At 44.3% G+C, this 25,343-nt stretch overlaps 1 protein-coding gene across 2 annotated transcripts; it reads left to right on the forward strand.

Annotated features, from left to right (window-relative positions):
• The first annotated feature begins 2,121 nt into the window (after window positions 1-2,121).
• Window positions 2,122-24,563, forward strand: LOC142560811 (uncharacterized). Of its 2 annotated transcripts, XM_075673178.1 has the most exons (21): window positions 2,122-2,211; window positions 2,405-2,582; window positions 3,096-3,189; window positions 3,280-3,422; window positions 3,509-3,647; window positions 5,681-5,847; window positions 8,688-8,883; window positions 14,690-14,826; window positions 14,997-15,138; window positions 17,838-17,980; window positions 18,039-18,189; window positions 18,408-18,559; window positions 18,674-18,806; window positions 18,982-19,124; window positions 19,246-19,399; window positions 19,483-19,885; window positions 20,672-20,704; window positions 20,765-20,985; window positions 21,808-22,070; window positions 24,077-24,227; window positions 24,331-24,563. In XM_075673178.1, the coding sequence occupies exons 2-21, from the start codon at window positions 2,468-2,470 to the stop codon at window positions 24,536-24,538; spliced, it is 3,288 nt and encodes a 1,095-aa protein (XP_075529293.1). In that variant the 5' UTR covers window positions 2,122-2,211; window positions 2,405-2,467; the 3' UTR covers window positions 24,539-24,563. The 2 variants fall into 2 exon arrangements, with proteins under 2 accessions (XP_075529293.1, XP_075529301.1); XM_075673186.1 differs by lacking the exons at window positions 3,096-3,189; window positions 3,280-3,422.
• The last annotated feature ends 780 nt before the right edge of the window (window positions 24,564-25,343 follow it).

Genomic DNA, 25,343 nt, shown 5'->3' on the forward strand with positions numbered 1-25,343 from the left:
TGTACTGGTTATACGGCTGTGGGGCTCTATAACGCAAAACTATTCCAATATGTTTTTGTTCCAATCTTCTGACGTCAAGGGTGCGATCTTGTAGGCGTTCCAAAATAGAACGGAGGCGGTTCGTTCTTTACGTCACGAAATAGGCGGTATGTTCCGTTCCGTTCGTCGGATAGCAGACGACACAGACTGATTGACAGCAGATATCACGTCACAATTGACGTCATGGCGTTCGGCACGGTTCAAATTGACGAATCGTATTTGGCTCGGTGGAACGAACCGCCTCCGTTCTATTTTAGAACGCGTACGAAATCGCACCCCAAATTTGCGTAACCGCCGATGCAAGCATCCGGCCGTGACCCGCAGGGTTGTCTCAGCAGACCAATCAAACGCTCTCCTTCTTTCTAGGAGGTCACTTTTGTTTGCTTTAAAGACGAATAACATTACCTACAGTGAGCGGCTTGTCTTATCTAATTGGCTGACAAGAGGCGAGGAGCACGCTCAAGTGGAGAGAGAGATTCGATGGGGCCGAGCCAGTGCACTGAACATATATAAGCGGATGAAGAGGATGGTGCCGACGTCTGCAATTGGTCCGCTTTCCTTTGCTTGGCTTGAGGTGGCTGGTCGAAAATCGCGGCGGTATGCAACGGAAGGTTAAGAATGCCGCTAAAATGGATCCTCAGCAAAGATGAGCTGGCAGAGCGAGTTCGTAAGCGTGCCGAGGTGCTTGAAAACGTCACACGGCCAAGTAAAAAGGTTTATTGTACGCATATAAACCCATGGTCTCCGGCAGGTGCGAGTAGCCAGTGCCTGAGCGATCGGTGCCAGCCATCGTTTATTCCTTTCCGAACGGGGCAGCCTGCAGCTATGCAGAAAATTTTCAGTTTTGTTCGGCATATTAATGCATCTTTAACGCGTACACGTCACTTTGACGCGTTGTTTTCGCGGTCTTGTGATGTCGCGTGACAGGCAGGTGAAGTGGGTGCAGCCCGAAAACTTTTAACCAATAGCGGTGGGTTAATGGCTAAAAGGTGTCGAATCAGAAATAAGTAATTTTTTTTGTTCGGTCCAATGATGCATAATCAGTGTGCACGCGTCATATGAGATAGGGAGCTGTTGCGGTTTTCGTGAGGTCGGGTGGCAGGCAGGAAAAGTGGGGGTGGTTCAAAAAAAGTTTTTGACCAATTGCGGAGGCCTGATTTCGGAATTGGAATAGAAAAGTTTCGAATAGCTTTACGTTATAGCGCCCCTGTTCTCGAGGCAACTACGCAATGAAACAACAAACGCTGCCTAAATGTACTCACTGCCACAAATATACGCTTTCAAGCTCGTCGTTTCCTTTAGTTCGTGCTAATTAAATGTTCACCATTCATAATCATTGTAGTTAGTTTAATACATAAATAAAAATAATTGCTGCAGTAGATTGATTTAAATAACGGCTTCATTTTATGTTTTTTCCTAAATCTCAGTGATATTTGAACAGCATGCACCCACCATAAGCGCATTATTTTTTATAAGCTGAACAATTTAAATGGGTGGGAGTGTGGCAAGGCAGTTTCGTAGAGTAGCATGCAGGGGTTAAAGAAAACTAATAGAACGAAGTAGCTCCTAGAACACTAATTAGAGAAACACGAGGACGTTGGATGCTAGCCGACGGCGAAACAAATGCAATAATAATAATAATAATAATAATAATAATAATAATAATAATAATAATAATAATAATAATAATAATAATAATAATAATAATAATAATAATAATAATAATAATAATAATAATAATAATAATAAGTGCAATGCGTTTGTTGCTTACACGATTAAGCAGTCATATCTTGTTGGAAAGAGTGTCAATAAAGGGCAGTTTCCTGTATACTACAGGGCATGTAATCAAACGCTGCTGCACCCATAGATCAGCTCTGTTCTTGGTGTTCGTAATACCGATCTTATGATATGTGAATTATAATTTAATGGGTAGCGCACAACATAACTGTGAACAGTCACCACACTTTCTTTTTTTTTATCTGTCCCGGACCGCACTTGGCTTTGTTTCATGGCCGATTGTAAGGCGAACATGATGATGCAGAGTGGCGCGAGAAGAAGGACAAAGAAGCCGAACGCGCGCTCGAGCGGTGCGTGCAGTTCGAACGCTGCAGTGACCGGGCAGGAAGGGGCTCGCCGGCGATGAACTAATGCGGGCCGCCCTTTACCATCCAGGTAAGCTGTCTGTTTACTAATTTCCCACGACAATCTTGAGACTCGCAAGTGACGCAGGGCGGGGGTCAAGTTTGACCAGCAGAAAGAGAGAGGCATTAACGAGGCGCGTTCCGCTGCGCTGCAAAAAGGCGCCACCGTTCCAGGATAAACGGCCCTTCAGTATACTAACGTGCATTAAAAATGCGCATTGCAGGGAGCTGAGGACCCTGCATTCCATCGGTGACGCTCCTCGTGACGGGGTGTTAAGGGCTTCAGAATGGCCAACACCGCGGTGGCGTCGCTCCTTACTGCCACGGTCCTCGCGCTCCTGGGATGCGCGCTAGCGTCAAGAAACGTCTGGATCCTTTCTAAGCAGGAAATGGAGGGAGACGGTGAGTGGCTTGCTCTGTCGGCCTGCTGTAGGTTAAGCCTGCAACGCAAGGAACTTTGCAATGTGAGCCTGTGACCTTCGGCGCAGGCTAGTGCGCACAGGCGAGCGAGGGTCTCTTGCAATGCATGCACGCTCGCAACTTTTGCCTTAAACTTCCATTGATTTATTGGTTTCACAACACGCCACCAAAAAGCACAGGTATCACGCGAGGTAGCGTTATAAAATCACGTTCTATTCTGTGTCGATTCTAACCGGATTGTGCGTAAAGGCACCCTGGGATCACATAAGGTTTACAGCTTTTCTGGGACGTTATTGTGAGATATATAGCGCTAGCCATCGATGGAACATGGCAATTGCGCTGCACCATCTTCCGGAATAGGCAACGTTTGACGATGTCCTATTGTGACGTGGGTGTTCAAAGAATTTTACTTAATGAACTTTTGAATCATCTTCTTCGAAGTGCGCTGGACATGACGGTATCTATGTACTCTCCCAACGTTTTTTTCCCCTAAAGGCTGCGACTTCCGAGCGTATGAAACGACTAGGAACGGTTGCGAAGAAATGTTTTCCAACGTCGATGTCATAACCTCGGGAAACAATACATGCAGGTATTGTAGCATGGGAGGCGTCCAGTAGCAATGTTTTTGTTTTGTTTTTCTGAAGGCCACAAAAACTATCCCGCGTCTGTTGTCTTCCAGCAATGTTCAAATTTACATAACTTGCGTGAAGGACGCTATGCGCAAAACCCTCTGTAGCGCGAATGACACAATCAAGGAAAACGAGAACGCGCGCATCATGATCAACGTCCGCAAAAAGAATGTCACGTGCATACCGAAAGCAGGTAAGACCCACCACTGAGGTAAAACTGCGCAGCTGTGTACATGGGACTTCCGTTGAGACTATGTGTTATACCTAATCTCTTTCCAGCTCCTCAGAATATGCGGCAGACGATGTCGTGCCAGCGTTCTGTTGCTCTCAAGAAATTCTTCGCGTGTTCCTCTACGTTCCACTACTACATGAAAAACAAGGATGACCTTTTACCAGCTGGAGGAAGCACGGACTGCAGGTACTCGGCGTACCGCGGGGCAACTGATATTCTAGACGCATCACCAATTTGTTGCGGGTGGCCGCGAGCAGCGCGGAAGAAGTATTTTTCTCTGCCCCTAAGGCATTGCCTCTCTGCAAATGGCAGAAAACTTTTCCAACGCATGTAGCGAAGTGTATTTAAAAGAGCTTCATGCAACTAAAGCCCCACTTTAAGCAGAGTGATAGACCTTAGACATGTCAGGTCCATGGCATATTGCTCGTAGTCATCCTGTGTTACACAGATTGCTGTCCTCTTTTTTTAAGTACTATTGCGTTCAGTATCAGCCGGAACGCGTGAGCCGTGGCTGAAAGCGCTCTCCCGGTCGTGTTGGTGGCGCCAACGAGCGACGCAATCCAGAAGAAAGTGGAGAGGGTATGCGAAATTCCAGGAATGCGGATTCCCTCGTATTTGCTAGGACAGACTGTGTTTGCTAGGGCATAGGTGCGCCATGACAAAGCACGCCGTGCTATGGGCTAAGGGCGTTCAACCTGCGCGAAGAAAGCGGACGACGAAAAACATGGGGGTTATGCGCATTGCTGGAATAGCTAAATAGCAAAACCCTCTTCATTTTTTAATACGTAAGCATTAGGATTATCAAATTGGCAAAAATGTGAATGTTTGTGAAATGCGGCAATGCGGGCTTCCTTTTTTAGAAACATAACTGAAAGCTCTGCGATTCAGGGGCCTAATTCCAAAGCTTGTTGTTCGTAAGGGCTCTTTGCCATTGGCGTGCCGCCTTCGCTAATATGTCCAGCATCAGGGCAGGCTGGAAAACGGTCTTAAGAAAGACCATTTCTAGCGTAAGAACTATTTTCGAATACAGGCCCAGACGCGCAAGTGCATGCTCAGTGACACGATTCCTTCATTTTTCGCGGACTTTCTCCAGGAGCCCGAACAAAGGCTCATGCAAAAAATGGCGACGTGGAAACAACTTCATTGGGTGCCTCTCAGTGCGCTCTACAAATTATAAGAAGCTACCTATCTCTAAGACGAATGTTTAAAATCTTGCATTATTAAACGCTACTAGTTAACTTATCGCACTTCAAAAATTAGTGTGAGTAACTCAAGAGCACTACGAACAATATGCCATTAGCCTCGCTTCTGTGAGGTGTACTACGCTATTTTTTATGTTTGGTTCGAGTTACATGAAATACATAGCATATCCAATCTCTGATAAGCCGACTGCAGACAAAGATAATCAAAATTCACGTGTTTTTATACCGACCAAATCATAGGCCGCAAATCTTATTTTTTTCCTGTACTTCAGCAACGTTTTCCAGAGTTCACAAACTAAGCCTAGGCCAGGATTATTTAACAGTTATATATAAATGTCATGATAAGGATGGCGTAGAATCGATCATAAGGAATAGCTACATTGCACCGGGTTTAATTTACAGTAGTGAATGCTTGGGCTTGTTGTTACTGCATTGCTAAAGCCAAGATCGCGCAAACAACAGACATAGACAGGGAGAGCGTGCCACGTGTTCATCTCTGTATTAGGGTCTGTTTTCGCGCTCTTGGTTTTAGCCTAGTTAGCACTAGTGGCCTATTTTTTGTAATCATACTTTTAAACGGTCGCGCAAGTTTTCAGCTCTGTAGATATATATAAAAAATCTAAGAATATTTTTTTTTCGCTGCCATTGGGGCACTCGCCACCAACGACATAACCGGCATGAGACGATCACTTCGGCGACGGCACATCGTGGGCGCCAATTACGTAACAGGGCTCTTATTCAGAATAAATGTATCTCGCTACGGCTCTTCGTACAAGCAGATTTTAGCCACTCGGCACCTAACAAAAGGTTCCGTGAATGTTCTATGCATGTGAGCCCTGGTTTTGTGCTAGTTTGCTTTAGAGCATATTAAAACCGCCTAAGTGGAAACCAATATTCTAAAACGTCAACTCATATAACTGTAAATTCAAACTGCGGCTACGAATGGGTACTTTCGTAATAACAGTCAGTTTGGATTGGTCGCCAAGTGTTTCATAGCTGGCACTGTTCTCTCAACAGCGTCGTCTCCGGCTACAAGGACTGCGTTCAGCTTGGGCTTCGACATTCCGAGTGCAGCGACGACAAAGATTTCATCGACCATGTGCACTACTTCATGCGGAACGATATCGTTGCATTTGCGAAATCGTGCCAAATCGAAACAGACTCTCCGGCAACAAATGTTACTGGTAGGTTGGCCATCTCATTTTGACGTTTGAAGGCACAGTATAAAACAGCTGCTCCATGCCAAACACCCGGAGCGTTGAGGGTGGTATTGCTATGCCTGGCATGAACTAATGTGAAAGGTGAAGATAGCTTGTTTTGGCAACATGACTATAATCTGAAGTAAAATCAATGAATGGATGCAGTCTAACTATGTAAACATTGCTTTTGTCAAGCAAGTATCGGCAAGAAAGGAATAACGACGTTATGTAAGCTGTGCAATGTGAAATGAGATGGCAGTGGTCTACTACCGGTTTTGTTGTTTCGTTAGCCGCGTTGAAGTACTTAGAAAAAAGAAACCGTGTCAAGGGCGGGACAATGTAACAACTCTATTCTAATTCTTTACCGTTTCGCGCTGCCTCAGTGTTCCTGGAGGTGTCCCGCCTACGTTATCACATAGAATGGCCGTTCATAAGTGGTTAAAAGACCGGCCCAGTATTCAGTTTATGACGTCTTTGAAAAAGTGTTACTCACCGATGTGTAATTCGCTATATTGAGGCTGGGAAGCAGTCTCCGTATTCCTGTCATAAGTTTACAGAATCGAACGTGTCCATGTGGAAAAGATTTGCAAGGGTCTTGTGCAAAACGAACTTTATTTTCGAGCTTGCAACGTAAGCGGAAAACAATCAACATACATATATTGCTATAGTGTCGGCTGTTGTTTTACCAACGTATCACGACATACTTCATGCATGTGCTTTGCTCCTATATTGCTAGGCCGGGACAAATTTTTCTTCTAATTCAATATTCTCGAGGTTACATGAATTATTCCATTTGGCTCAAAACAGTAGCACACGTTTAGATCGAAGGCCATTTTCCTTACGTCATGTTTGTTAACACCTCTCTGTTGAACCTATTTAAACAAAGAATAACAAACCAGGGACATCGTAGTTGAAAGCAGCGTACACTGAAGTTAGTAGGATCAACCTGCCATCAACACTGAAATCGCATAAATCGCTTACCACAAGCGTGGGAGCAGGATAAGAGTTAAACTTAGAATGGTACTATGGAATTTGCGCACGACCTCCCATAAATTGGGCGACCTGGGGCCGTTTCCAAACCAATTAGCCCGCTAGCTTAGCGACAAGCTCTGAGCAAAGTTTTTAAGAATGAACGTTGTCTAATCGAAATAGCTGACAATTTTTACTGTTTTTGTTACAAAAACTGCATCTGTCAGCTTGTTACCCAGTTCAGCTTTTTTATTGAATCCTATATTTATTCTTCCTTTTTACTCTAAGCTAGCTACTACTGTATGCCATATTTCCGAGATACGGACCAAGTCAAGCCTTCTCAGGGTTATTGTCCATACTGAGAACATTCCTATGATGATGAATACAGGTTGATTAATCGATGACATCGTAATCAGGATGCAGCGTGGGTCGGCTTCAGGTACAACAGAGTTGTGCCCAGGTTTGAATGGAAAACGAGCACGCTGTAAAGTACTGCAAATTATATATAATTTACCCATTCTAATGAAGGTGCCAATAAAACGGCAAGGATTCTGACGAACAAAAAGCTTGTGAAAGAGGTCTCTTACGCAAGGTGCTCAAGCGTAAAACACTATTCATGAGAGTAGATGTCTACCGATCGTGACAGCCAACGAGACTATTAACAAGTCGCCAAATAACGAGAGAGCGCTTTTATGAATATTAACTAAGCTCAGCCCTATTCGAAAAGTAAGCTTCTGCAATATCACAAATCCGCTCTTATCCTGAGATGGGAATTGATAAGCCATAAAAAAAATGCAATAGCGAAAGAAAATTTACGGCCCCACTCGCGGTGACGTCAAGGATCTTGACGGTCTCTGCGCGGGCCAAGTTTTTTGTAACAGTAAATGCTGCCTGCATTGTATGGGGGCAAAAGCATCGAGAGGCTGAGCGTAGAAAGTTTCCAGGACACAAAAGGTATTATGCTAGAACTGTTCGTACTAGCATATTTTAGCCCACCCTGACGCTTGACATATTAACGAAGGAGGCCGACCAACGGAACAAAGCACTCACGAGCGAAAAACTTTGTTAATGCGGCCCCTAAAGCTTCGTTTGTATGTTCTCATTGCGATTGGCCGGCCTGCTTCCCTAATATGCTAAGCATCAGGGTTGGCTAAAATCTGTTCTTACGAGCAGTTCTAGTGCAAGAGATTTTTTCGAATATTGACCCTGCTATTTGCCCCAGTATCGGAAAATGGAGGGCGAATGCCACGTCTCATCCGTATGTGCGATAATCGTCAGGCTCATGTTGTGAGGCTGTAGAAGTGCGTGGTCCGTGCTGAAAAGGTGAGCATAGCGCTCATTTTTATAAGAATACCCTGGTACAAAAGGAGACCGCTTGTGGTGCTCAAGTGCACCGCAAACTGACTTTGTTGAATAGGCACTGAAAATGGCAGTGTCGCCTTGAGCTGATTGGTTGCATGGAACATCGTCCACAGAGACACGAGCTTGTAGGATTGTTTTCCCCTGTGAGTCTATCGCTTTCATATTACTCGTCCTACAACGTGGCCGGTGACGGTGGAAGGTGCGGCTTTGTGCGACCTAATGACGAAGTGCACAGAATGGAAAACAAAAATAGTTCACAAAATACTGCACAGTATATGAACATACAACCTTGGGACTACTCAGAAATATCGAATATGGAATATTAGTTGTGACCTGCCTAGTCACCCCTATGACAGCAGCTTTATATCATACAGCAAAGTACGGCGGTTTTCCCACCACAGCAATCCCTCTTAGCTCGAATCAAAGAAGCCATGATCGTAACTTGGCGCAGGTTATACATGTTTCGTTTAGCCCCACCGTTTTATCGCACGCAGCTTTAAAGACGTGCGACGAGGACAAGGCCATCGAAACGTACCTTACATGTGCCAAGAAATTTTTCGACAACGTCGACTCTGAGGGGCTTCGAAAGTTGTCAAAATTATCTTCGAAAACCAGTTCTCGGCTCATGGAAAGTGGAATCCGCAGCGAGGACCTCACTACCAAGCCGCAGTTCAAGGTTGATCCCTGCACGTAAGTGAGGAGAATACGTCTTATATGAAAGCTCATTAACTCAGCTTATGCACAGAACGCATGAGTATTAGTATTAGGAGTTCATTACTATTCGGAGCACGTAAGCAAGTGCAAAAGAGATAACAAATATACTAGGTGTTTGAATAAAATAATAAATCATGGGGTTTTACGTGCCAAAACTACGATATGATTATGAGGCCAGCCGTAGTGAGGGATTCCAGAATAATTTGGGCCACCTGGGGTTCTTTAACGTGCATGTAAATGTACACGGGTGTATTAATTCGCATTTCGCTCCCATCTAAATGCGGCCGCCATGGCTGGGATTCGATCCCGCGACCTCGTGCTTAGCAGCCCAACACCATAGCCACTTAGCAACCACGGCGGATATGCCAGGTGTTTCCTTTTATTCGAAAAAAAAAATAAACTGTCTTATACAGGCCACTGTTATTTTTGCAGCTGAGCAATGCGTGGCTAGGCGGACATTAGCAGCAAGAAAAATAGAACGAAAATTTCGCTGATTAACTAAATATGCTAATTATCGATTACAAGTTCAATGGCACATATGGTGATTGCGAAATTGAAGCCGAGAAATAGCGAAGTCATGTCTTGCTTTTTAGCAGATTTTATGGTCGTACGCCTCCAAAGTGTCGCTAGTTATGGGATTTCTGCATAAGCAGACATAACTTCACTACTCATCGGCTTCAATTACGCAGTTACAACATGCACCCTAATGATAGTAATAAAAATAAGTTGATTAGCGTAGTTATCATCAAAATTGCTTTACTTATAGCTGCTGATGCCCGTCCAGCCAACTAGCCTATCTGCGGAAAGGCAGGGGTCACAAAAAAAGAAACACCTGGTACTAGTATTTCTGCGCACACCAGTTTTTGTTAATATTTTTCTCAGTGACTTTTTAGCCGTGCTATCTAAGTATTATCTAAGTGTATCTAAGTGTTATCTAAGTATTAGATAACAGGAACGCACAGGTGCGTATTTCATCCCTATCCATACCTAGGAGTTTGTGACACTGCCCCTGCGGTCATCTTCTGAACTTTACCGCAGTGCACCACCCTAACTCAATCGGCAGCATTTTAAATATGGTATTTCATAAGGACGCATGAATTTCAACAACTTTCCGTTCACAACGTCGAGAGGGTACGCTGTTCTAATAACTTGCGTATTTGCGGCACTTCGTAACTTTCCTGCTGCGTTGTAGCAGTGCTTTAATCCCGATCAAAATTGTTCTACAACTCCACAAAGACGTAACGACTAAGAGCCGTAACTACGCATATTAATAAATGGCCGTGCCTTCTCGACGTTGCTAACTGCAAATTGTTGAAATCGGGTGGCCTTCCGAAATATTTATCTTTTTTTTTTCCTTTTCTTTTTTTTGTCTGTCTTTTTTTTTAGTGCGGCCCACTGAATTAGGCTGGTGGACTGCGGTAAAGTTCGACAAAGAGCCGAAGAGGCAATGGCCAAAATTCCTGGACATGACTAAAGTATAGCCCTCGTACATATTACACGTGCAAATTTTTAGCTCGTCATAATTTTCGTGAGCCTATTATATAAGACGTCACGCTGTTTATTATTAACCCGTGCTCGGTAATAGTGCGAGAAACGAAAATAACGATAACCAATCGGGCTAGTAAACTCCGGATTTGTCTTCATAATCAACTGTTTCCCATAGTTTCTAAGGAAGAAAATCGAACTTCGAATATTAAGACCTATTTTTGCTTTTCAACAAATAAAGGCCGCTATGCTCACTTAACGTACTGTTTGGTGCTGGCAAGCATATCTTCGCGGGAAGTATGGCGTAGCAAACGCAGTAGAATTAAGTGATGCGACATTTCAGCTCAATTCTATTTAATTTACATCAATATGTGGGGAGGGCCGTAAACATAAATGAACACTTTACCGAAAAGATCAAAAGACCATCGCACAAGGAATAAACATTACTGCAGAAACTCCTTAGTGGCACTTTTCAGATACTGCGGAAGCATTCTTTGTAGTCGCTCATATAGATAGCCATAATCATACATCTCAGTAGTCATACGTAGTCATAGGTATTCTCATATAGGTTTTTTTTTTAGCTGCACCAAATTTTAAAAATTTGCGTGTGGCCTAAGGAACAATTCTAATCCTTGATCTAAATTACTCAACGATGCGGCCGTTACTTCTATGATAAAATACAAATGTTTAATTGAATAAGTAAGAAATTGCGCTAATTATTTGTAATTATTACTTTAAAGCACATATTTCCATTTGCGAATTGTAGCTGGTGATTTCGCAAGGCGATATCCACTTCGAACGAATTGTCAGGACTAAGCCAGTTTAGATATATACTTTTTCAAAGTGTCCGACAAAGTGCATTGGCGTTCAAGTTACTTTTGTGCTTCAATGCATAAAACAGCGTTTTATTAAAGAACTAAATAAAATAGTGCATTTTCCCCCGCAAGCTTGACGGCGCATATCTCAAAACCTGTGTCATCCGCAGAATTCGTTCTAAGTCGATATGTCTTCCATACTCACTAGCTACAATTCGTAGATTGAAACATGTGCCGTAATATAATTAGTGTAATTACGTTAGTAACGATATTGCCGGCTTTGTCTCTTAACGCACACATCTGATTCTTGCCTATTCCTAGTTTCTTCTTCACTGTTTTTAGGCTTCCTCCGTTCCTGAGAGCCTGTTAAATTCTATCCATATTATAGTTCCTGATGTCCGCTGTCTTACGCTTGTTGATTAACTTAGAAAGTTCTGCCAGTTCTATTCTAGCTGTAGGGTTAGAGGCTTTCATACATTGGCGTTTCTTGATCAGATCTTTCGTCTCCTGCGATAGCTTACTGGTTTCCTGTCTAACGGAGTTACCACCGACTTCTATTGCGCACTCCTTAATGGTTCCCACGACTATCTCATGGGAACCATTAAGGAGTGCGCAATAGAAGTCGGTGGTAACTCCGTTAGACAGGAAACCAGTAAGCTATCGCAGGAGACGAAAGATCTGATCAAGAAACGCCAATGTATGAAAGTCTCTAACCCTACAGCTAGAATAGAACTGGCAGAACTTTCTAAGTTAATCAACAAGCGTAAGACAGCGGACATCAGGAACTATAATATGGATAGAATTGAACAGGCTCTCAGGAACGGAGGAAGCCTAAAAACAGTGAAGAAGAAACTAGGAATAGGCAAGAATCAGATGTGTGCGTTAAGAGACAAAGCCGGCAATATCGTTACTAATATGGATGAGATAGTTCAAGTGGCTGAGGAGTTCTGTAGAGATTTATACAGTACCAGTGGCACCCACGACGATAGTGGAAGAGAGAATAGCCTAGAGGAATTCGAAATCCCACAGGTAACGCCAGAAGAAGTAAAGAAAGCCTTAGGAGCTATGCAAAGGGGGAAGGCAGCCGGGGAGGATCAGGTAACAGCAGATTTGTTGAAGGATGGTGGTCAGATTGTTCTAGAGAAACTGGCCACCCTGTATACGCAATGCCTCATAACCTCGAGCGTACCGGAATCTTGGAAGAACGCTAACATAATCCTAATCCATAAGAAAGGGGACGCCAAAGACTTGAAAAATTATAGACCGATCAACTTACTGTCCGTTGCCTACAAAGTATTTACTAAGGTAATCGCAAATAGAATCAGGAACACCTTAGACTTCTGTCAACCAAAGGACCAGGCAGGATTCCGTAAAGGCTACTCAACAATAGACCATATTTACACTATCAATCAAGTGATAGAGAAATGTGCAGAATATAACCAACCCTTATATATAGCTTTCATTGATTACGAGAAAGCGTTTGATTCAGTCGAAACCTCAGCAGTCATGGAGGCATTACGGAATCAGGGTGTAGATGAGCCATATGTAAAGATACTGGAAGATATCTATAGCGGCTCCACAGCCACCGTAGTCCTCCACAAAGAAAGCAACAAAATCCCTATAAAGAAAGGCGTCAGACAGGGAGATACGATATCTCCAATGCTATTCACAGCATGTTTACAGGAGGTATTCAGAGGCCTGGAGTGGGAAGAATTGGGGATAAAAGTTGATGGAGAATACCTTAGCAACTTGCGATTCGCTGATGATATTGCCTTGCTTAGTAACTCAGGAGACCAATTGCAATGCATGCTCACTGACCTGGAGAGGCAAAGCAGAAGGGTGGGTCTGAAAATTAATCTGCAGAAAACTAAAGTAATGTTTAACAGGCTCGGAAGAGAACAGCAGTTTACGATAGGTAGCGAAGCACTGGAAGGAGTAAGGGACTACATCTACTTAGGGCAGGTAGTGACCACGGATCCGGATCATGAGACTGAAATAACCAGAAGAATAAGAATGGGCTGGGGTGCGTTTGGGAGGCATTCTCAAATCATGAACAGCAGGTTGCCACTATCCCTCAAAAGGAAAGTGTATAACAGCTGTGTGTTACCAGTACTCACATATGGGGCAGAAACCTGGAGACTTACGAAAAGGGTTCTGCTGAAATTGAGGACGACGCAACGAGCTATGGAAAGAAGAATGATGGGTGTGACGTTAAGGGATAAGAAAAGAGCAGATTGGGTGAGGCAACAAACGCGGGTAAACGACATCTTAGTTGAAATCAAGAAAAAGAAATGGGCATGGGCCGGACATGTAATGAGGAGGGAAGATAACCGATGGTCACTAAGGGTTACGGACTGGATTCCAAGGGAAGGGATGCGTAGCAGGGGGCGGCAGAAAGTTAGGTGGGCGGATGACATTAAGACGTTTGCAGGGACAACATGGCCACAATTAGTACATGACCGGGGTAGTTGGAGAAGTATGGGAGAGGCCTTTGCCCTGCAGTGGGCGTAACTAGGCTGATGATGATGATGATGATGAATTACGTTAAATAGTCAAATAAGTATTTTGATATCTCGTAGAAGTTATGGCCGAATTATCGAGTAATTTACATCTAGGGTTAAGAGTGTGCTATCTACCATAGGCAATTAAAAAAAAATTGGCGCAGCTAAAGGAAAAAAAAAACGCCCTGTTTATAATACTGCGATAGGACCCCACGCGTACCTATGGAGCGCGTCGTGTCACGTGTTGTAGATCAATTTCCGAGGGAAGTAGCCTTAGAATAGCTACACATGAAAACAAACTCATTGTGGGGCACAAGTCATTTTCGCTCGTTGGCGAGTCACGTGGCAATGACTATTACAACTTTACTTCGAGAAACGGCCCCGTTGGCTGACTGCCTATTCGGGCACAGCTTTTATCACAAAGGCAATTTTGTAATCCATAATTTATATTCTGCATTTTACATACGTAGAATCAAACAAAGATAATCAGGAAGACAGCGGCATCTTTGAGCACTTAGCTATTTTCTCGATGGCCAGTGGCATGCCATTGCCATTGCCATTGCCGATGACCATTGGCCATTGGCTCGTTACTGTAATTTTCACAAAGGGAAAAAAGTTTCAGTATTTTAAGGTTACACTGGACTTTATCAGTGGGATAGCAATTTAATTGAAACAGTAGACCCTACGCATACTTACAAAACACTTTCAGAACAATCGAAAAGTTTTCTAGCTCCTGCTCAAGACTTTTTTTTTTCGATGTCATCGTAGGGTGGGGTCCTTCGACGTGGCAGCTTTTTATTCAGGATATTTGGCAGCTTGTTACTGACACCTCGTTGCATTGGACTGAGCCATCTTGGGGTCACATATTTGCTGGTCAGTAGCGTATAGACTGGTAAATGTACGTGCGGTTACTATTGTGGGCCCATCAATTCGTCCACAGCGCACAAGATAATACAACCGGTTAATTTGATCATTTTACAGCGCTGTGAAATCTTGGCTCAACTGCTACTACGAAGATATACTCAAGTCCAACTGCTCAACTGACTCCGAATTGTACAAGAGATCTCAGGCTCTATATCAAGTCATGGTTGACGAATTCAACTGTATCAACTCGCAGTGTAGGTTTTCTCATCATAACGATTCATTCATTCATTCATTCATTCGTTCGTTCGTTCGTTCGTTCGTTCGTTCGTTCGTTCGTTCGTTCGTTCGTTCGTTCGTTCGTTCGTTCATTCATTCATTCATTCATTCATTCATTCATTCATTCATTCATTCATTCATTTTCCAGTTCAAGCTGTCGCTCAATCGGAAACTCCTGACTGCCAGGAAAAGCCGATGCTCAACAACTTCTTTGTGTGCGCAATCAACTACAACGTCGAGAGAAAGCGAATCCCCGTCTCTCTTCAAACAAAGCCAGACGTTGTATGCCCGTGAGTAAAAAAGTCTGCACCAATATGAACAACCGAGCAACAATGGCACGAATGAGATGCACAGATTGCAAATTCATTTATACACACGTTCAAAAGACAGTACATTGACTGAAAACTACACAGCATGGTCAGTTAGAAGTGTTAATTAGATTAGATTAGATTAGATTAGAAGCTTGATAAAAACTGGACCTCGTAATATGATGTTGCGGCAACTACGAGCACGCTATGCAATATACGTACACAAATATACAAGTACGCAGTAATGCACGAGAACGCTTCACAGGTAGCTCGAGAACAATGGTCGTGACTGAAGTGAGAAACGTAAATGAAGCGTGAAAGGCGCGTGTGGTCGTCAGTCTTCATTTCGTAGTGTCCCTCTACTAAACACCATCACAGCCTACAGCGCACCTTGATGATATCTCCGAAGTAAATCTGAGAGTAAATTACGAATGTACGTTCAATTTATTTAAATTCACTGCAGTTGATGCGTTTCACAAGGAAATATTACAATTAAGACACGCCGCCAATCTAAAACAGTCCTTGTAGAATACTGTAGTATTCTACCAGGACAGCTAATAACGAATACTAAAGTATTCGAATATATGTCGAATTTATATAGCCAATTTTATTCAGCTGGAACTGCTCCATTTCATTCAGCTTGCGACTAACACCCAGCGGTCGAAACACGCCTTTTGTGCTTAACGTAATCATCATTGCGACTTGCACTGTATAGGTACAGTACCTTCTGCGTACTGAAAAACTCCCACCAGCTGAAATCTAAAAAACTAGTATAACTATTTAAGGTGTTTATATTACGATACTGTACACCGCATGGATGGTACCACAGTTAAAGTCGTTTATCAATGCTTTTACAGACACCCACTTGTTTGGAGCAAGTATATTGACCCGGCACCTTAGTATTTCATTAGAAGTTACAGAATACGGGGACATTTGACCCCGTGTAAAGGCTTGTGGGCCTTGAATTAAGTTGTTTGTGTGTGTTTGCGCGCGCGTGGAGATACGGACATTAAACATACATACATACATACATACATACATACATACATACATACATACATACATACATACATACATACATACATACATACATACATACATACATACATACATACATACATACATACATACATACATACATACATACATACATACATACATACATACATACATACATACATACATACATACATACATACATACATACATACATACATACATACATACATACATACATATGCATGTGTGTGTAACCTTGCATGAAAGCGACGAAAATGTATATGGACACAGTCCGTGTAATGTTAAACAAATCAACGAGCACTAGTTTGTGTAGAGTCCGGATTCTGCGTTCCTAAAAACAATAATATACGGAGTGATTTCACAACGCAACGTCGCAAATTTCCGTTTTACATCTAGGAGTTGTAAACGGCTGCCTAGGGAGCTTTGCCACGTAAGAATAAAACTAAAATTCGCAGTATTCGAGATAGACGCAAAGAAATGCCGCAGTGCCTTGGTGGAGGAGGCGAGCTGCCCTCTACACGAGGAGACCCGTTGCAGTTGCCCCTCATGCCTTTTCCCATACCGGAGCCTTCTTTCCTTTTGCAACGGCACCCACTTAGACCTCTTTTTGTTGGTTTCACTAGTAGTACTCTGGTACCAGACAATGTACAACTGAATACGAAGGGGACTAGGACGATGCGGAATTAACAACTGACTTTTATTTTTTTCAAGACGCACGCGTGTAAGAAAATTATGGCATATGAAATATTCTTGTTTCTTTTCTTCAGTCTCAGCTGTAAGCTCCACGTGCTTTCACGCGAAATTATAGAAGCAATGAACATTCATGGCAAGGGCAGAATTCACGTCCCTTCAATGCATCTATCCGGAAAAGAGATAGCATAGCTACACACCCTGCATTGCGAAGTTAACGTAACGCAAACTGAAGTTAACACATTTTCACTTATTGTGAGCTTCCTAAACGCGCGTATTTCAAATCTTAAAAAAAAATTTTGGTTAGTCCAGCAGTTTCCCTGGCCACTTCGTGCCTTTTAGTCTGTGTTTCCAGTCAGCCGGGCTGGCCCCACTAGTGATATCACGAACCAAGTAGACCAGTTTCCAGTTTCATTTAAGGCCCCGTTTTTTTTTCTCCTCCATGTTGTTACTGCGAGAGGCGCTCCTGCGAGCTCTGGGTTTCTCGGGAATCCACGAGTTGCTGCCGCCGCCACTGTCTAAATGTGCGCTGCAGTCGGCATGCGCGTGACGCGAAAGCACCACGTGATCTCGATTGCGGCCAGTGTGGCTCCTTCGTAAAGAAGAGTGCACGTGTTCTTTTTCTTTTAAAGCTGATTTCAGGGTACACACCAATGTAAAACTTCGCAGACATGATCGCCGCCGCGATCTTCTCCTTGCAATGCCTATACCTCGTAAGGGGTCCTTGAAGCAGTGAGCTGCAAGTGATTAACTTCGGGATAATATCAGATATATGACGGTTGCAACTGTGAAAATACAGAAAATTACATTAGTAGCAACTATAGTTCCTGCTTTCCCTTTGTGCGTTGCAACAAATGATAAGCAATGTTGACAAGGAGGCAGCCATTTGCATAGCTTTCACACGTGCACACGCACACGCACGCACACATGCACACACTGACTCGTTTTTTTTTTCATATTTTCATGTGAAGCTCCAACCTCAAGTTCGAAATGTGCGTCGCTCAGGCCATGCGAGAGTCAAGATGCCTGCATGAGCGCATGAATATCATGCATCATCTCAAGTACCTGACCGATGTCATTACGACGCCAACTGTCTTGTGCAAAGAAGGAGCAGGTGATGATAGCTTTCTCAGTAAAGCGCCGTGTGACAACTAAACTGTTTTATTCTGCAGCCGAATACTCGAAGCAGGTCTTGGAAGGAAACAAACGGTGTTCGAGATCAACGTTATTTCGGGAATATTTCACCTGCGGCCTATCTTTCCAAAAGGAACTGGAAGCTCACAACAACTTCAAGGGTGACGAGACCGGAAAGGAGAGATGCACGTAAGCATTTCTTTATTTTTTTCCCGTTTAGAAATTTCTCCCATGTACACTGAGTGCACAATTTTAGTGGGACACTCTTGCTTTAGCACCCCCTGACAAAAATAAGGTATCCTCCACCAAAGTTGTAGGCCTTTCTTAGCAATAAGCTTACTTTTGCAATATCCTAATGGTGCGAATGCGAAGAACAAGCCCAAACTGTTCCCACTTCATTTTTACAGGACGATGAATTCGTACAATGAATGTTTCCGCAAAGCTCTGGAAGCATCAGAGTGTCATTCTAAATCAGCAATCACGGACACAATGCAATACTTGATGGAGCTAGAAACCAGAGACATCGACTACAGCTGTGAAGAGCCCCGACCCGTATTGAGTACGCTAACCTATATTACAAATTTACAGATTTGTGCTCGCGCAGGCGCGCTTGTGATTTTATGGAGTATTTTCTATAATTTGTCATGCTGATAAATTTTAATTTTTTTCTTAGATGCTGGAATCATATCAACAAGATGCTCCAAGAGCCTAGCTGTAAAGAATGCATTTCTTTGTGCAATGACATTTGAACACTTGGTCGAAGACTTGAAAGTTAAGCGTGAAGCAACGGCTGAGAAAGTGTGCAAGTAAGTCACACACGGAGAATTTATCTTTTGCTTACTTTTACGCTATAACCCACCTGCACGTCGCCAATTGGGAAATCTTACCGTTCGTCGGTCTGGGAAGATTGGCGTGTACCTCAAGCCCCGTAAACATCTTCGTATGTGCTTCTTAAAAACTTTGTCACGTTTTCATGGGCAGGTATCTTGAAGAAATGAACAGCTGCGTCGACGTTGTCAAAAAGAGCACGGGATGCGACCGAGACGGAGAAATCTTCAACCACGTGTCCCCAATTCTGCATTCGTTAACTCATGAATATGATCGAGCATGCCGAAATGTGACGAGTAAGTGGACAAATACCGACGCGATAGATATTTTCTGTAAACAGGATATAAGCGGCTGTAGCAGCGTGTAGGGAATATATTGTATTACTTACCCGCGCTTTACTTTTGTTTTTACTTGCAGACAGTTTCAGGATGTCTTTCGTTCAAATGAAAACTCCAGAAAATTGTGTGCGCCAACGCGTTCTCAAAAAGATGTTTGTTTGCGGTCTCAGCTTTAGCAATCTTTTCGACGAAATGGAACCGAGGTCTGAAGGTGGCAACCCAGTGAAGTGCAAGTACGTAGCGCAGAATGTGAAAACTGTGTTTCTAGCGCGTGCGGTAGCTATAGACATTGTGCCTGGAATGCAAAATATTTCAGATTGCTGATAGACTACGAGCAGTGCATCGCAAAAGCATCTCGAGGCACGGGCTGCGATGAAGATGCCGAGATGCGAGTTCAGATTATGTCATTCTCGGACATCATGCGCGACGAGTACAAGGACTCCTGTCCCAACGTTGTGTACAAGAACGCCCCTGAGGCACCAGAGGCATTCGAAGATTACGAAGAGGACTGGGCAGAAAGCGACCCCTACTGGTACGACACGAAAGAAGGAGCGGAGGGACAGGCCGGTGGCAAGGGCCGCAGGGCTAGCGCCCCGGTGGTTAACCCTCGTCAGGACCCGTTCGGTAACGTCAAAGAGATCGCCAAGTCCAACGCATCTCGTGTTAGTACCGATGGAAAGCTGGCGCACATGAGAATGGCTAAAGAGCGGATCCTCCAGGTGAGTGATTTTAACAAATAGAGTGAATAAGAAGCGCTGAAAGAGGTTGAGCAGCTGTGACAACTATCTCTGCCCAACAAGGGAAGATAAAGGCCATTATATGTAAATGAGTAAAGCTTAAATGAAATCTAAAGGCACGCTATAAAGCCCAGGTTTAGAACATGCAATAAGCCACAACCATTAGTCACAACAACCTAGGTATGATCATTTACGTTACTTCATTCACATTTCCTCTGAATCAAGCTATGGCTATGAGAAGTTCCGTGGAGCAACTCGCTGCTATGCTGAGATTGAGCCGTAATGCGGGCCAGCTTAGCTATAGGGTAATACAAGATTGAAAGCCGCATTAAAGAACAGAGATGACATGGGGGCTGGTTGTATCCTCGTTTGCTTCAGCGCAGCCATGCATTTCTACCAACGCGCCGTTTTATTGCAGTAGATTAACATTTCCGAACTAAAAGCTTTCCACACTTAGAGGCATGCCACGCAAGGAGGTGAGGGCTCGAACACTTCACTGAGGGACCAAGGTAACTCAGAGCGTGTCTTTTTTTTTTTCGAAATCACAATATTTCACGTAGAGCTGCGGCCTTTTTCGAAGTCGGAGCGTAGACCATCTGTTATCTAAGTGCTGGCCAATCTTAAGAAGCGCATGCTGACTTCACACTTCGCACTTGCCATGTATTATATGAAATACCGCAGTTGAATTAAGTGTGCAGTGCTTTGTTTGAATTGCGCTCGATCACTTGAACTGAACGTACCTGTAATTCGGATGGTTGTGTCTCACAGGAAAGTAACAAGCCTGGAACCTTAAGGCAGCAGGTAAGATGAAAACTTGCTGCAGGGAGGCTCTTTATCACATTTGTTTCGGCTTTAACGCAGGCAGGACCCGGCCAGAATGTTTCTAACGACATGGACCTGAGCACTTTCCTAAGGAGAGACCCGAAAAATATTTTCAGCACGAGTGGAAAGCGTAGAGTGCGCATTGAGAAGGAGTACTTGGATGATTCACCGGCTGCAATGGCGTCGTATGGACTCGGTGCAGATTACAAGGAGGAATACGCTGACGACTCCTTCGCAAGGATGCCCAGCAGGCGAATGGGGTACATAACGACTGATAGATTTCAAAATATTGAAAGCAATTGTCGACAATTTGAACGTTAAAGCAAATTTCAAGCAGAATGTCTTGACAAAGCAGTCTTCTAAAGCGCGTTGTGCTGTGTGGAAAATGGTGCTATGTTGTGTAGTATATTCCTGTAATTTCAACAGAGATGTTAGTGGAAGATACATAATGTGTGCAAATGTTTATTCTATATTGGCGAATTTCTAGCAATAATTCCGATCAAATCAGGTTCGATGACAACTGCTGGCTCTGGTTATCTGTTATTCATATGAAATTAGCGTCTGTTATACGAGGTTGAGACACTTTGTTGAGCACTAAAACTGTTCATTGTGAAGCAAATGTTCACTTTTGATCAGGCCTTTTAGTACTGACTTAGTGAGCAAGAGGTAACAGGTTCGATTACCTGCTGCGGCGACCTCACTTAAATGTGGGTTGCGTGAAAAAACAACGACAACAACAACAAAACAAAACGATCGTAGGCCGTGTTTTCAGCGCTTGTTAGAAAGCCAGAGGAAGTCAGAACTGCACTGCAGTATTCATTACCATGACCTGGATGGCCCATTGCGCAGCTCCGGGACGTTAAACAACACAGAATAAAACGCAAAGAATGTACAATCAGAGAAAAAGCGCCGCCCTTTGGCAGGATCTCTTGAAAGCACGCGTTCACCTCTACACATCAGATCTACACGTCACGAATTCAGCAACAACAGGAGAAAGAACCACACAGACGATGAAAGTTACAGGGCACCTTTGATTCCTGCCTCCAGAAAGGGTAAAATGTGAACCCATGGCTCGCGCGCAGGTTGCGGTATCGCGCACAGCAACGGCGGGGCGACCCGAACGCATGGGTGAGCAACCGGCGGGCCATGAAGATCCTGGACGACGAGGATCAGCAGGAGGACGACGACATTATGGGCCTGATGCGGCGTAAGCGCAAGCGCACCGGCAACGAAGCTCTGCGCAGGATGAGCAAAGACCTTCAGGTGAAGAAGCAGCTCGACTACGACGACGAAGGAGAGGAGGACGAAATCCTTACAGACCGCGAGACGCACATCTCCGGCGACGGTATGCCACGAAAACTTTGGCGCTTGCACGCTGATTTTAAACCGAGCGCGCCGGCACGAGAAAACGTGCGATTGAGAGAGTCGCAAAAGCTAAAATAAGTGCGGGTAAGTCACCAGAAGAAGGGGACAGTGAAGTGGTGGCTATAGCCTGGCGAACAGGCGCAGACGACACGACAAGACTGAACACACGAGCAGTGTTGCGCCGTTATTTCTTTTTCCTGTCTCCTCTTGCATACTGTTTACAAATCAACTAGCCCAATTTTGTACTCTCGTGCAAGGGAGTCTTTTCACCACCACATTTTTTTTTTGTAATCGTGCTGCGCTCGTCCCGTAGTCAGACCTCTACATAAAAAGCATGTCGACGCACCTGTAGGGTCACCAGTGTAGACTTCCCAACGCAGAAAGCAATTCTTAGGTTGTAAGCATCGATTTGGAGATTTCGCACTCAGCTTCGGGCTCAAGCATGGAAAGTGTTGGAAGGATATTCATTGACGATCACAAAGGTACTAGGTTTTCACACACAACTATGTTAGTGGGTCCACGGGTATTCTTGTTAACGAGAAACCGAGCCCAAAAGTAAGATGTTAGAACCACTTCTACAGGCAGTATCCCCCAACACCTCCCAGTTAACAGAAGGCCAGCCCACGCGCTGTGAGCCGCTACCTTAATTACCCTGAACGGTCGGCAGCCCATCCATTTTGCTGGGTGGTGCGAGTGACGCTTAGCGCACGATCATCCTTTTTTTCTATTGTTCTGAATGTGGGCGTCCGCTTTTCTACATTACATCGCAGCTAGCCATGAGTGCATGCCGTAATGTTACTCCTTACCTGCGTTACCTCGTTACCTCTCACTGTGTGGTCTCATTACCGCACAGCGAGAGAAAAGAAGAGCAATATTAAAATTTGCTTGCCTACTTTGCACTATAGTAGTATAAATTGAAACGCGAATAGCCAGACAAGAAGCCGGTCACATTTTTTTCATTCATGCGATGAGGCACCGTTTCGTAACCTCCAAACCTGGATCATGCCAATGTAACGGGCTGTGACAAACACTAATGCACGAAGAGAAATACTGGTTCATTTGTTCGCCTACGTTCATAGCTTAACGGTTATGACTTAACGGCACGTTTATTTACGCCAGGATATTGTCGCCCAACATAAAAAAAAATTAAATAATGATAAACGAAAAATGCAGGTTCAACGCACATCTTGAAATCTATGTGAAGCGGAGCTTTTGTGAAGCAATTAATCTAACGCTAAATGTTAGCCCATTTCACTTCTGTGGCCTGTGGCGTAAAGGACACTGGCGCGGGTACACGTGGTCTCGCGCATCCGAGCTACGAAGTGTGACTCGCGCGACGATAATCTCAGTGAGCCAGTTGGCGTTGGCACAATAGAAGTACGAGTGCGATTGCGACTAGAGCATTGAGTTGTGGTGGTGGGGGACCGAGGCTCGATTGCACCATTGGGCACGTTATCCAAGTGACGCAAGACGGAAACGTGGTTTGCAACCACCATGCATTCGAGAGGCGAATTGGATGTGAAGTCGGTGGTAAAGCATGGTCAGCGCGAAAGCGTGTGCAGTACGTACATGAGAATGGGTATAGCCACGAATAGCCAATATACTCGTCATATCATACGCGGTGTTCTCGTGAATTTCGCAAGCGTTCTGTTTCCAATCCTCTTGGTTAATTTACTTGTAGCTGTGATCAGTTTCGCGAAGCATTTGCTATAATACACTCTTCTCACCGGAAAAAACATTGGCGGGTAAGCACTGTGCTATTCAGAAACGTCTGCACAGTTCGCTCCACTAGCTGCATTGAATTGGGATTGGCCAACGCGAACATCCCCAGTAAACCCACATCGCCACCCTCCTCTCATAGCAATAGCTGCCAGATGATGCCAAATAGCTCTTCGGTAGAAACATTGAATTGTTGCTTTCCGTAGTTTTCCCCCTTAATTATTATAACTGATGGCAGCAACACGAAATCGTTCTATGCTTTTTCAGAGTGCAACCTTAAGCAGCTGAAGCGCCAATCTGAGACCTGTGACCGCACCTTCTCGGATAGCATAAAAGTGTCGTGGAGCAAGGACTGGCCCGCACCCGCATCATCGTCGTCATCGACACCAGCAAAGGACGTCCAGGAGAAACTTTGCAAGTAAGCGCGGCATGACATCGAGTGGCAGCAGTTGTATCAATGAGTTCAATTAAGCGGTACCCAGTAACTTGAAACCCCACTGCTTTTCTTTCCATACCTGCAGTTCCCTGGTGACCTACCGAACCTGCCTGCTTGAAACTGCCAAGCGAATGCATTGCGGAGAGATCGCGGGCAAGGTGGCTATAGTGGTCGAGGAGCAAATGAAGAAACTTGGCGTGGCCTTCTGCGGCGCGTCGTCCCTACGGATAGCATCGTGGATGGCCGTTTTCCTGTCCGTCGCACTTATCTTCCGTCAAGCCCAGGAGCTCTGATGCGGTCAAAAAAGTGGCTTTTCAGAACTGAAATTTTCTTGTGTTATTTCTCTAAGTGATTCGAGCTGTCGCTGTACATTCTCTTACATTAATACATTAATTGGTGCCTTTGCGATTCGCTAGGAGGCAGCGGATACAAACGCAGTCAAGTTTAAGTTCGTGGTTTATTGTCATTTCAATAGGCAGCAGCGCCTATAGCAGACAGTTATGTAATTGAGTGGGAGGCTGAACTAAGAGAAATCCAGCTAGGTGTTTTAATAATGTTCAACCTGTTAAGGTAACTGCGTCATTCTGCCCCTCCCCCACAGCCCGCCCGCTTTTCCCAAGATAGTTCGACAAATGCCATTAATCGCATATTGAACTGCCAGCCAAAACGCGGAAGACGCGAACCAAGCGAGGCCAGCTGCCTTATGTATGGCCTAGCGATTACTTAGTTAAACTGCCATTGCACCACAAATAGTTGGGAGAGCACGCGTTCATCGGAAGAGGAAAACCGCGGTCTCGCTAGGTGGTGGATGTCTCAACCACGGTTTAATGGTAAGGGAATGAGAAAAACGAAGAGAAAGAGAAGAGGCTTGTCGACTGCATCGCATAGTGAGCACGATGGCAGGTTGAAAGCATGGACGTAGGAGTGAATTCGTAGAAGGAACCTGCGGACCATCTAAAACCACGTTGAGGCGGCGACAGCCATCCTTCATTTAAAAAAAAAATTATGGGGTTTTACGTGCCAAAACCACTTTCTGATTATGAGGCACGCTGTAGTGGAGGACTCCGGAAATTTCGACCACCTGGGGTTCTTCAACGT

Source organism: Dermacentor variabilis, chromosome 1, assembly GCF_050947875.1.
Source record: "Dermacentor variabilis isolate Ectoservices chromosome 1, ASM5094787v1, whole genome shotgun sequence".
In the NCBI taxonomy this organism is placed as follows: domain Eukaryota; kingdom Metazoa; phylum Arthropoda; class Arachnida; order Ixodida; family Ixodidae; genus Dermacentor; species Dermacentor variabilis.